This window comes from Nycticebus coucang, chromosome 11 (assembly GCF_027406575.1).
Source record: "Nycticebus coucang isolate mNycCou1 chromosome 11, mNycCou1.pri, whole genome shotgun sequence".
Taxonomy (NCBI): domain Eukaryota; kingdom Metazoa; phylum Chordata; class Mammalia; order Primates; family Lorisidae; genus Nycticebus; species Nycticebus coucang.
The window spans coordinates 111,631,881-111,645,902 of record NC_069790.1 but is presented as its reverse complement, the minus strand read 5'-3'; the positions used below and the strand labels follow the sequence as shown (position 1 = coordinate 111,645,902).

The following is a 14,022-nucleotide window of genomic DNA, read 5'->3' as shown; positions in this document are numbered from 1 at the left end:
CAGCAAGCAGGCACACGGCCAATTCTGTGGGACTGGTGTTGTGCAGGCACATGCTAGTGGTGCAGAGTGGCAGCTGATCTTGCCACCTCCACAATGAGTGCTGATGACAACAGTCTCTTCATCTATTACTGTAGTGCTGCAAAAAGAAGTCACAGGAAAATGAAGGGAAGGATAAGCCACCCTTGGTCTATGGAAGTAGCATAATTCTAGCATCCACTTTCTGCAAGTATGGCAGCTGTTTTGCTTTAACCAATGACAGTAAGCATCTGATTCTTTTATGTGCAAAACCTTGGTAATCTCTTGAGTGTCAGAATTTTGGGTTTGTCGATTTTTCAGTGTTAAGTGGAATGAAATCTTTACCCTTTGGGAAGTCAGAGGAAATTTTTCTAGACCATAGTGAGGAGGTATACAGGCCTGATCTTCACAGCCTCTGAGAAGGCCGTCTTGAGTAGAAGGTCTTGGTGCCCAACAAGTTCAAAAGTGTCTACTCCTTTTCTGTGTTTGAGTACACAGATGAGGCAGACTTGAACTTGGGCACCTTGTTGTTAGATGTAGCCATGAGTCCTAATACCACTTTGTCTTCACTGCTGACCAGGACAAGAAAATCCGGTTCAGCTGGGCCATAGTGCTCTACAGCATGGAGTCCCCCCTGAGGCACACAGTTTGTGAGCCACATCTTTGTGGTGTCCTCTTATCCTGAACTGCTCTTATCCTCCTTCAGGGACTATACTCTGAGGCTCTTGGGAGTACAGAAGTGGCTCCCAAGTACACTGTTGTTACTTGGCCAGTCTGCAAGAGCCCCAGAGTCTCAGGGCCACAAAAGTTTTACAAGTACAGGTTGCATTCTGGTGGGAGAAGAACTGCATTACACTGCTGTGTGACTGCATTCATTTCTCTACATCTTCCAGGATAGTACTGTCAGACAGCATTTGGTATATAGACAGCAGCTGTTTTTCCAGTGCTGAGTGTAGGACAAGGCTTTCAAGGATATCCCAGGGGCTGTGCGCTTGGTAGGACTGCTGGAAAGCCCTGTTGATGCTCTGCAGGCCTGTAGGTGGCCCGTGGCAGTCTGTTTGTGAAAGTGCCCTATTAAAGAAAGCTTCTAATGTTCTAAATGGGAACAGGGCTGTGCTACAAGGTTTTGCCAGCACAGATGCCAGCTTCAGTCTCTATAAAGTGAACTTCAACAACATGACCTATATGAAGAAGGACCGTCTGTAGCTGCAGTGGTGGTGGAATCCTCTACCTGGACCCATTGGACAGACCAAGAAGATGAGTCCAGACCATCTTGGACAAGGCCGTCTGGAGTTACCGATCATGTTTGGTGGTAGCTCTTTCTACCATGAAACAAGCAAACAGTTTTTATTTGTTCCTTCCTTAACCTAGCATCTCTCTTTAAGAAGAAAATGGTGAATAGCTGGGCGTTGTGGCGGGCGCCTATTGTCCCAGCTACTCGGGAGGCTGAGGCAAGAGAATCGCTTAAGCCCAGGAGTTGGAGGTTGCTGTGAGCTGTGTGATACCACAGCACTCTACCGAGGGCCATAAAGTGAGACTATGTCTCTACAAAAAAAAAAAAAGAAGAAGAAGAAGAAGAAGAAAATGGTGATGGTACTTAGGTCTCAACCAGCTCACAGCTCAGCAGACAGGATTGTCTCCTGGGCTAAGGAGCATAGGCTCTGGTGAGTGTACCCCCATATGGTTGAAGGGAAGCTATGTGGGGTGTTGGCTTAACTGAGGAGACTGCAGTATAGTAGTGGAAGCACCTTGGAGCACTTTTTCTTCTTATTGAAGGCAGCGTGTAAACCTGCAGCAGTGGCAGTTGTTTTTTGCTATACTTTAAATGTCATTCGTGCAGGATGCCTTTCCTCTAAGGGAGATCTGTGGGCAGACGTTTTTGCGCTGGCGTAATGGACATTTTCATGTTACATTTGCTATCTGTCCCTTCCAGGTGGTACATTACCCTGCACGGTAGTCACTCACCACATAAGGCTATTGAGATTCAAATGTAATAAAATTAACTCATCAGATCCTCTGAGTTCCAGCCATGTTTCTGTGCTCAGGAGTCACAAGCATGTAGCCAGTGCAGAAATAAGTGTGGTTGAAAGGAGTTCTGCAATGGACAGTGCACAGAAGGCGGACTTGTTTCAGTGTGTGTGCGGACGTGGGCCTACAGTTTTACAGGGAAGTTATTGATGACATACTGTGTATTTATTACTTTGGTTTAATCTTCATACACACTGCGAAGGAGCCAAGGCACCAGCTAAATTCTAAGCACCAATCAGTAAGGACAAGCTTTTTGCAACTTTCTGAGAATGTTTAGCATGACGTATGGATCTAGTCTCAAAATATATTGAGCGAAAACATTTTCGTATTGTTTATGTGTACTGTTTGTGACTAAGGTATTCACTGCTTGATTTGGAAAGGAATGTTCTTTGATGGCTAGGCTTCTAAGTATGTCAGGTAAGTTTGTACCCCATTATCTAAAATGTGGGAGTAACCATGCACATTGGTAATGACTTTAGTGTGTTTGGTGGGTTTTACTAGAGACAGAAATAAAATCCTTTTGTGTGTCAAAAGCTATAGTGCTTCAAATTTTTCATAAGTGCCTTGCTTTTCTTTTAACATTGATCCGAAAACAGTGCTGTCTATAAAATGCTCAGGTTCACCTCTGCAACAGGAGTTCCAGAGCAGCAGGGCTGTGCCCAGGCCATTGTCCTCTGGGAAGAATCTCACCTTGTTCGTACTGAGGGGGCATTTGGTACAGGGCACGTTTTCATTCATAATCTGCCTTAGAAGTCTTGTTTTAGAGGAAATCGGGTCTGCTCTTGTCAGTCTTTTCACTTAACACAGACCCGCAAACTATGACCCAAGGGCCAAATGCTGTCCCCTGCCTGATATTACAGGGCCTGTGAACTAAGAATGATTTTTAAAATGATTGGAAACAGATCAAAAGAAAAAATAAGGTGGCACCCGTAGCTCAGTGCTTAGAGAACCGGCCACATACACTGAGGCTGGCAAGTTCAAACCCAGCCTGGGCCAACTAAACAACAGTGACAACTGCAACAACAACAACAAAAATATCCAGGCGTTGTGGCAGGCGCCTGTAGTCCCAGATACTTGGGAGGCTGAGGCAAGAGAATTGCTTAAGCCCAAGAGTTTGAGTTGCTGTGAGCTGTTACGCCACGGCAATCAACTGAGGGTGACATAGTGAGACTGTCTCAAAATATATATATTTTTCAGTCTTACTAGCCTTAAAATATGATATAACCTCCCCCCCATTTTGTTTTCTTTTTGAATAAGTAATATTTTTACATGACATTTACATCAAGAAATCTTGTTTCTACTTATACCTTTATATACCAAATTTTCCTTCCACCTTTTAGGTAGTTCTTTGGGGCAAGAGTGTGCACAGATTTTCAGGGTTTCTTTATCTGGATATGAAAAATACAAATATATATTCTTATTTCTCTACTCTTTATACATAAGAGACATCATACTGTATATATCATTCTCTTTTTCTTTTTCTTCCTTTTTTTTTTTTTTTAAGCAGTGCCTCACTCCGTTGCCTGGGCTAGAATGCAGTGGTATCATCATAACTCACTGCAACCTAAAATTCCTGAGCTCAAGCAATCCTACTGCCTCTGCCTTCTGAGTACCTGGGAATACAGGTGCATGCCACAACCAGCTAATTCTTATTTTTGGCAGAGACAGAACCTCGCTTTTGCCCAGGCTGGTCTGGAACTCCTGGCCCGAAGTAGTCCTCCCACCTCAGCCTCTCAGAGTGTTGGGATAACGGGCATGAGCCACCACACCCAGCCTGTATTTTGTCTTTAATGTTTATGTAGATCATTCTAGAAATTTTCATTTCACAAAGAGAAAACTTAAATAACTATTATATAGATTTATTATAGTTTATTTAACCAGTAATCCTGAATATGGGTATTTAAGTTGTTTCTAATACTGTAGTGAATAACACTGCATGTATGTTACTCTAAAGTTATGCAGGAAAGATACAAGAAGTAAGCTTGACCAAAGCAAAGAGAAATTTACATTTATGATTTTGACGGACGCTTTCAAATTTTGTTTCATAGATCTTAATTATGAGATGGCTGTTTACCCACAGTTTCACCAACAGAATATGTTGTCAAATTTTTGGATTTTGTCAATCTGATAAGTGAAAAATATCTTGGCAAGTTTGGGTTTGCTTTGTTGAGCGAGGTTGAACACTTTTTGCAATGTTTGAAGGCCGTTTCTACTTCTGTTTCTGTGAACGGTCTTTCTTTTGTTCTCTTGGGTTGTTCAGGTCTTGATCTCAATTTTTCAGAACTTTTTTTTTTGCAGTTTTTGGCCTGGGCTGGGTTTGAACCCTCCACCTTCCAGTATATGCGGCCGGGGCCCTACTCCTTGGAGCCACAGGTGCCGCCCATTTTTCAGAACTTTTTTCATGTATCAGGAAGATAATATCTCTGTTAAATGAGTCGCAAATGTATTTTTCACAGTTTGCATTTGTCTTTTGACTTCAATTGTTTGTTTTACTCTCCAAAAGTTTTTTAGTTTTATGTAGTTGAATTTAGTATTTTTTTGTCTTAGGACTTTCAGATTTTGCATCTTAGTTTTAAAGACATTGGCCATGTTTTCTTCTAATTCTTTTGTGGTTTGTTTCTTCCTTCCTTTAAACGTTTGAATCTTTGATCTATTTAGAGTTTATCCTGGGGTACAGTGTGAAGTATTGATGAACCTTTTTTCTAGATTGGTTTCATTTTTCCCAGCATCAATTATTTAAAAGTTCATCTTTACCCTGACTCACATTTCCTTTATGTGATGAGGTCTGTTTTGGTCTTTGTGTCCTGTTCCATTGGTCTCTTTATCTACTGTTTCGGTACTATCACAAAGGAGCAAATAGTACAAAAATTCAGCCTACAAAAGTGGAATGAGAAAGGACTGATTAAGGAAAACCAAAGTTTTGCCTGTTGATGAAATATACATACAACTTGGAATCAGCATATGCAAAGCCTGAGGCAGCATAGCCATATTTGAAGTGCATTACTGGTGTGCATGAGAGAAATTATCAAAGAGACTGAGGAATAGTCTGAGATCATTGATGGCCATTTAAGCTACATTATGGGATTTTAATTTTGTCCTTTAAATAATGAGAAAATTATAAACAGACTAATGCATTGTAAGTTTATATTTTAGAATGGGTTCAATGCCTAGTTCAATGGACTCAGCAGTCTATACATGCACCTGAGATTACATGAATCCTGAGAGAACATCTGAGGCTTTCATTAGATTCTCAAAGGGAATCTTTCACACATGCATGCACAAAAGGTAATAACTATTTTAGAAAGATTTCTATAGCAACATGGGATAGGATAGATTGGATGGGGTTTAAAACTAAAGGTTGCATTGCCAATCAGAAAATTTTGGCATTAATGTAGGCAGAAGATGAGTGGTAGAGGGAAAAATGAGCTTTCTCTTCAGTTCCTTATTTCTGGAAGGTACAGCCAGTTCTCATTGTTCTCAGTAGTTATGTTCTGTAAATTCGCTACAAACACAGAATTAGTGAATAATGAACCATTGCCCCTAGAGGAAATACAGGGTTATTGTTATATAAATGAGCCAAAGATGGGCTTTATACATTGGCCCCTAGGTTGTTTATTTCTTTGTTGCAGACTGGGATCTGTTAGCTTAAAAGTGTGCTTGCATCAAACTAAATTTTGCATATCTAATTATTTTAAACATACTACTGATAAGCGGAAAGACACTGAGAGCCTGCCTATTTTACAAACCCACAAACTGCTTTGCACTCAACATCTGCTAGCCATAAATGATCTTATCAACTCCCAGGGCTATAAAGACCCAAAACTGCTATTGCCCTTTGGAGCTCTTTGATCCAGAGACTCACTGCCCTGTTGAATATCTCCAGATATAGAAGCTCCCTCTCCTATGCCTCTGTCCACAGAGAGTGCTTTAACTCTCCTGTTCTGGGTGGTGGCCCCTCTGCTGCAGGCTTGTTCTTTCGGGGACTTCCCCTGCATGCAAACCTGTCAAAAGATCACCCAGTAAAGCTTATGAATGCTACTGCCACCTTATGGTCATACAGTTTTCCTTGCTCATACCCCAGATCTCTCTAACTCAAAGTACAGTTAGGTTCCTGCCAGCCACTCGTCACATTTTCAGTTGATTAATGCATAATTTTGTTTTATGTGTTTTGTTCAAAGATACTTCATTCAATATATATTACTAATTTGACTGTAAGTCATGCCTAAAGGAAGCTTGTTTAATTTAATTCTGCCAGGCCCATTTCAGTCTTCATGTGCTTAAGAGCACCAAATGACATTTCAGCACTAAGCTTGGAGGCCATTTTAAAAAGCAAAATCACCAACAAAAAGCACAAAAGGGGGAAAAAAAAAAAGCACAAAAGGGGCGGTACCTGTGGCTCTTGGGTAGGGTGTCAGCCCCATATACCGAGGGTGGGGGTTTGAACCCAACCTAGGGCCAAACTGCAATAACAACAACAACAACAACAAATAGCCAGGCGTTGTGGGAGGTGCCTGTAATCCCAGCTACTCGGGAGGCTGAGGGAAGAGAATCACCTAAGCCCAGGAAGTTGGAGGTTGCTGTGAGCTGTGACGTTACGGCACTCTACCGAGGGCAATAAAGTGAGACTCTGTCTCTTTTAAAAAAAAAAAAGGCACAAAAGTACAAAAAAAAAAATGGCATCAATTAAGCTATACACAAAATAGTATAAAAATTAAAACAAGGCAGAGAGTCACTTACTTTCAACCTCGGGTTGGAACATGGGGACTTGGGCGACTCAAAAAACAAAGACCATATGATTCTCTCAAGTCAGCAAGTGTTGACTTTTGAGTTACATGGTAACCCATTATAAAAGTCATTATGAAAGTTTTGAGATACACAAAAATCAAAAAACATAAAATCCACACAGTTGGTAACAAAGGAAGCCCTCCCAGCAACCCAAGCCAAGCAAGTTGAAACTTGCACAGGTGAATCAGAAAGGACACTTGTCCATAGTGTTTTTTGGAAGTGAAATAATAGACCATAACATAGTCTGTCTCAAAACTTTGTGGTGGCCCACGTACAGATAAATTTTAATAAGTAGACAAGATTAGCAAATACAGACCCCATGAATAATGAGGATCAATTGTATCAATCCACTCTCCTCTTGAATTATAAGCTCACTCCCTAACCACGAACTTTTCCCTACTTGGATAGTTTTAATGATTATATTGCTACAATCTGCCTCCTGCCTCCTGTTATTTCCAGTGATAGGTCCTAATTAGGCTTTCTGAACTGTTCTCCCTTCAGTATACTGTATACTTAAAGTCACCGTTCTGATAACTTCCTTTACTCTATTTTTTCCCCTCTCTGGTAAAAGTTCTTAGTTTCTTTGGAAACTTTTGGTTTGCTAGGCACTTTAGTGACTTAAGAGAATATTGTTACAAACATCATCTCCTCCTGCTTATACCTTCCCCAATAAAAATTGTGTCTCCTATACACTCACTGCCATACTTCAGTGCACTGCTTCAGTTACAAATTATTCAAATTTTCCAGGGTGGGAAGGTTAGGTAGGTAGGGTTAGGTAGGGATAGGATAACTAAAAATATGGAAAATTCTGATTTCATGTGAAATGAACTATTGTTTTTTCCAGATCTTTAAAGTATGACAGTGGAGCTTTAATAGAGATTGCATTAAATTTGTATATTGCTTTGGGTAGTATGGACATTTTAACAATGTTGATTCTTCCCAGCCATGAGCATGGTATGTTTTTCCATTTGTTAACATCTTCAGCTATTTCTTTTCTCAGAGATTCATAGTTCTCTTTATAGAGATCTTTCACATCCTTTGTTAGGGGTAAATTCCCAATGTTTCGTCTTCTTTGGCAACACTGTAATAGGAATAGAGTTCTTGACTATTTTTTCAGCTTGACTATTTTTGGTATATATAAAAGCTACTGATTTGTGAGTATTGATTTTGTATCCTGAGACTGGTATGTTCCTTGATCACTTCAGTATACTGTATACTTAAGAGTTTTGTAGTTGAGTCCCTGGGATTTTCCAGGTATAGGACCATATCAGTGAAGAGTGAGAGTATGATCTCCTCTGACCCTATTTGGATACCCTTGATTGTCTTCTCTTGCCTGATTGCTTCTCTTGCCTGATTGCTGTGGCTAAGACTTCCATTCCATTCCATTACAATGTTAAATAGCAGTGGAAACAATGGGCAATCTTGTGAGCTTCCTGCTCTGAGTGGAAATGTTTTCAGTTTTACTCCATTTAATATGATATTGGCTGTGGGTCTGCTGTAGATGGCCTCTATCAGTTTAAGAAATGACCTGTCTAAACCTATTTTCTTAAGTGTTCTGATCATGAAAGAATGCTGGATATTATCAAAAGCTTTTTCTGCATCAATTGAGAGAATCATATGGTCTTTGCTTTTTTATTTTGTTTATGTGATGTATTATATTTATAGATTTATGTATGTTGAACCAACCTTGAGACCCTGGGATAAAACCAATTTGGTCATGGTGTATAATTTGTTTGATATGTTGCTGGATTCTGTTTGCTAGGATCTTATTGAATATTTTTGAGTCTATATTCATTAATGATATTGGTCTGTAATTTTCATTCATTGTTGAGTCTTTTCCTGGTTTGGAGATCAGGGTGCTTAATAGAATGTGTTAGGAAGTAGTCCTTCTTTTTCTCTGTTTAAGAAAAGGTTATGTGGCGGTGCCTGTGGCTCAAGGAGTAGGGCGCCGGTCCCATATGCCGGAGGTGGCGGGTTCAAACCCAGCCCCGGCCAAAAATCACAAAAAAAAAAAAAAAAGAAAGAAAGAAAAGGTTATGTAATAAAAGTACGAGTTCCTCTTTAAAGGTAAGCATTCCAAATTGTATATAAAAAATAAGCACATTTACCCCATAAATGTATTAATGTACACAATTATGATTTAATAAAAAAATTAAGAGAAAAAAATAAAAGTACAGAAAATTCTTATCTTTCCTTTATCCCTTCCCCTCCTTTCCCAGGGCCATCTCTGCTTTTCCCTCTGTTAGCTTCATTCTGTAACCAGATCTTTTCAGTGTAGTGGGGAAGGTGGCCACCAAGGGCTCCAGTTTATATTCTTTTGGCATGTTGCAGCTACAGTAGAAACAGTGTCTATGTATCATTTTAAAGAAGAACTCAAGCACTGTTTAGGTCATATATCTAGCTCTGGACCAGAAGCTATTGTCAAAGATATGGGAAACTGATTAGCCAGTTAATGTCATCTATGGCTAGAAAAGTAGCAACCCTTGACTAATAGCTTCTCCAGTATCATATGGTTTTCTAGAGAAGGGCAGGTTCCCAGAGGAAATAGGGGCACTAAGCAACTAAACAACAAACATCAGTTATACACAATAAGACTAATATTTTTTCCTGCTTATGTTTAGAGCCAGTAAGGTGTCTCTTAACAATGTGATTGAAGGATTACACAGTTTTCAGCTTTGAGCAATGTTGAATCAAAATTGATTTTGCTGGGGTGGCGCCTGTGGCTCAGTGAGTAGGGCGCCGGCCCCATATGCCGAGGGGTGGCGGGTTCAAACCCAGCTCCGGCCAAACTGCAACAAAAAAATAGCCGGGCGTTGTGGCGGGCACCTGTAGTCCCAGCTGCTCGGGAGGCTGAGGCAGGAGAATCGCGTAAGCCCAAGAGTTAGAGGTTGCTGTGAGCCGTGTGACGCCATGGCACTCTACCCGAGGGCGGTACAGTGAGACTCTTGTCTCTACAAAAAAAAAAAAAAAAGTTGATTTTGCTTTAAGTATTGACATCTGTTATTTCTCAGTAGTGGTACGTTATATTGGTGTATGTCTTACAGTGGATACTGTTATATTTTCTGTCTTTCTAATATCTTAAATAAAAGATCAAGAAAATCAATTTAGCTTCAAGTTGGTGAATAATATTAGAGACTTGAGTTATAATTTCCCTTTAATATTAAGTTAGTTGTAGAAATGATGTTGTATCTGAACTAGTAGCATGTCTTAACATTTTAAAGGTACTATGTTACAAAGGTAAATTATTGCGGGTTTTTTTTAAATGATGTAAAAAAAAAAATCTGCTCTCCTTACCTCTTATCAATGTATTTATGATATCATAGGTACCTGCAAGGTGTGGAGTTACAGTCCGAGACAGTCTAAAGAAAGCACTGATGATGAGAGGTCTAATACCAGAGTGCTGTGCTGTTTACAGAATTCAGGATGGGTATGGTTTGTATGTGATATAAAATGATGTTTAAAAATTAAAAAAAAAAATCAGACATTTAACTTTGAGGTTTCTTTTAGGGTCTTTACCCAAACCTAGAGAATTGAGAGTCAACTTTAGAAAAAATATATTAAATTAAGTTATCCTAAAGAAATCTTATAGGCTAGACATTTTATTTGACTGTAGCATTTGTTACTCTGATCAAATGACTTTATTCACAGTTTGAGATTCTTAGAATTTTTGAACCATTTTCAGTGATTTATTTGGATAATGGATGGTTACCCACTCTCCCATTTTCAACACAAATTTATAGCTTAACAAAAGATTTATCAAAATGTACATTTCATATTGACTTTTCTTTCAGAAAGTGTCTTAACATTACTCTAAGACCCCCAAATTTTGCTGTTTAAAAAAAAATCCTTTTAGGGACATGTTGTCCCTTTAGTATTCTTTTTCTTTGAATGGATAGATAAGTCCGTGCCTGTGATTTTTTTCCTTGGATCCCAGGAACAATCCATTTTCTGCTGTTGTAGGTCTTTTCTGGAGCTGACTTGAAGAAAAGTGTACATCTCTTTACCCTGCTGTTTGTCCAAGAGTGATACATTTATTTGGGGTAAACTTAAAAATTAATTTATTGCCATTTAAATTTCTAACGACAGAAAACCAGGGAACCAAACCTCCCTCACTATTACTAGCCCCTCAGTAACCAATTTTCATATCTTCAGCATGAGGTGTATGAGAATTTTGGTGTATGACAACCAAGAAAGGCTTATATATGCATTTTTCAGAGAGAAGAAACCAATTGGCTGGGACACTGATATTTCCTGGCTTACTGGAGAAGAATTGCACGTGGAAGTGTTGGAGAATGTTCCATTAACAACGCACAACTTTGTATGTATCTTTACTTAATTTTTTTAAGTGTCAAAAATGTTCAAGTTTTTATGAATGAATTTTTGTTCAGGGAGTATGAAAGATGGATTTGGGGATTGACATTTTACCTAAATTGCAAATTATTTTTGTTCTTTAAAAACTTATATTTATGGGCGGCGCCTGTGGCTCAGTCGGTAAGGCGCAGGCCCCATATACCGAGGGTGGCGGGTTCAGACCCAGCCCCGGCCAAACTGCAACCAAAAAATAGCCGGGCGTTGTGGCGGGCGCCTGTAGTCCCAGCTACTCGGGAGGCTGAGGCAAGAGAATCGCTTAAGCCCAGGAGTTGGAGGTTGCTGTGAGCTGTGTGATGCCACGGCACTCTACCAAGGGCCATAAAGTGAGACTCTGTCTCTACAAAAAAAAAAAAGCACCAAGAAAAAAAAAAAAAACTTATATTTATTTGTACCCTCAATGAATCCCAAACAATAAAAAAAAAAACTTACATTTAAAATACAGAGTTGGCGGTGCCCATAGCTCAGTGGGTAGGGGACCGGCCACATACACTGGGCCTGGTGGGTTTGAACCCGGCCCAGGCCAGCTAAACTACAGTTTTATTTTAAACATTATAATTTCTTTTTTTTTTTTAGACAGAATCTCACTGTCACCCTCGACTGCTGTGGTGTCATAGCTCACAGTAACCTCAAACTCTTGGGCTTAAGCCATTCTCTTGCCTCAGCCTCCCAAGTAGTTGGGACTACAGGCGCCCGCCACAACGCCCAGCTATTTTTTGTGCAATTGTCATTGTTTAGCAGGCCTGGGCTTGGTTCAAACCTGCCAGCCCCGTGTATGTGGCCGGCACCCTAACCGCTGAGCCATGGCACTGAGCCATAATTTCTTTTTAGTTTGAAAAAACAGTGCATGACGCTTACTAAAAAAAATTTGCAAAAAGTATTTGCAAACATGTATCAAATTAAAAAAAAGTGAAATACCTTCCCAGAGTCCCACATATGTATAGATTAATGTGCCGTCTTCCAAATTTTTTTCTTTTTTCTGTATACACAAATGTGTTTTCTCCCTTCCCTTCCTTTACCTTTCTTAAACCAAAAGTAGAGTTTTGCTATCTTCTTCACTTTTTAAAAAATTCAGTAGGATATCATAGACATCTTTCCATGTTAATACACCGGGCTTTATTTTTGTACTGATTGCATTATTATCCATAAGAATAGGAATTCAGTATATTTTATATCTCTATTAAAGACATTTAAGTTTTTGTGGGGTGTTTTGTTTGTTTTTGAGTCTCAAGCTGTCACCCTGGGTAGAGTACTGTGGCATCACAGCTCGCAGCAACCTCCAACTCCCGGGCTCAAGCGATTCTCCTGCCTCCACCTCCCAAGTAGCTGAGACTACAGGCGCCCGCCACAATGCCCAGCTATTTTTTTGTTGTTGTCGCAGTTGTCATTGTTGTCATTGTTGTTTTAGCTGGCCTGAGCCAGGTTTGAACCAGCCAGCCTTGGTATATGTGGCTGGCGCCCTACCCATTGAGCTACGGGCACCACTCAAGTTTTTGTGTTTTTAAATCTATAACAGTGATAAGCAGAGTCTTTGTATATGAATCTGGGCACACTTATGTACTTGTCTCTGAAGAATACTAAGTGTCTCCAAAGAGAGGCCTGGAACATGAGGCCTTTCTACCTTAGACAGGAGGATACAGTTCCCAGAATTTAAGAACTTATCTTCTAGGTAGGCAAAAGCCAGAATTAGAGTGACCTCTAAGGCAGAAATACATTTCTTACTTTTCTATATATGTGGTATTTTGACCATCATTTTCTTTTTTTCTGGATGGTTGTTATTGCTGTTCTTTTGTCATCACGCATTTTCCTGTGTGTCTTAGTGATTAGTCCAGTTGGTCTCTTAAAGCAGATGATTGATAAGATGATTTCCCTGAGGATTTGTGCTTTCAGGGTACATTAGTGGTGAATGATGAAATCAATTGTGTACTTCTTTCGTATACTTCATACTGAAGATATGAAAATTGGTTACTAGTACTTATGTACTATCCAAAAGATGTAAATAAGCCATCTTTTGGACTATGTAAGATATACCTAATATCAATCATATTTACTGTTTCAAGGTAAGTATTATATGAATAGAGGTATATACTGGATCGTAATGTAAAAGATATTTCTTACTGTTTATTGTGATTAAAATTTGAAAAAATCTGAGATGAAAGGAAAATATACAGCAAGGAATAAAAAAGAAGTCACCCATGGTTTCACCACTCTGAAATAGCCATTGTTACTATTTTGATATCAATCTACCCTTTTTAAGTTTTCTGCTTATTGTATATACAGAAGAAATACATTTTAAACAATGTCTGGCTTTGGTAGGATTGATTTTTCCCGAGCACAGTTCTGTTACGTACCTCATGTTGTACACATCATTTGCCTTTGACACGGAATTCTTATATGTTTCCTCTTAGTTTCACATAGTTCACCAGTTTTGGTGGCCTAAACATTGTAATCCTCTAAAAATGGTTATTACTTGCTGTCTTTTAGGTAATTTTCTTGTTCCTTATTCTTGTTAGTAATTTTAGGAACAGCTGTTCTGATTTTCATGTGATTACATATTAGTTTTGTCTTTTATAAATAATCATTTTTAGATTTTTATCCAAAGTTAGCCATTCTATTTTTGGGCCAAAGAACAGGGAGTCTGATTCAATGTCAGCTATTTTATAAAGTATATTCATATTCCCACTCTTTCATCCCCCAGAGCAAATCATTGTTAATTATTTTTTTAATTTTTTTCCATCTTGGGAAAGCACATGTAACTTCTAATTTTTAATGATTTCCTTTTTTAGCTCTTTTGGTGATTATTTTCATATTATTAAATAAAATCAT

At 39.1% G+C, this 14,022-nt stretch overlaps 1 protein-coding gene across 7 annotated transcripts in view; it reads left to right on the top strand.

Annotated features, from left to right (window-relative positions):
* BRAF (B-Raf proto-oncogene, serine/threonine kinase) overlaps nucleotides 1-14,022 on the top strand; it is a 228,796-nt gene that overhangs the window by 118,943 nt on the left and 95,831 nt on the right. For all 7 annotated transcript variants that reach the window (XM_053609369.1, XM_053609372.1, XM_053609368.1 and 4 more), the window contains 2 exons: nucleotides 10,152-10,255; nucleotides 11,044-11,146. In XM_053609369.1, coding sequence (XP_053465344.1) covers nucleotides 10,152-10,255; nucleotides 11,044-11,146 — 207 coding nt within the window. The remainder of the gene's footprint in view (nucleotides 1-10,151; nucleotides 10,256-11,043; nucleotides 11,147-14,022) is intronic.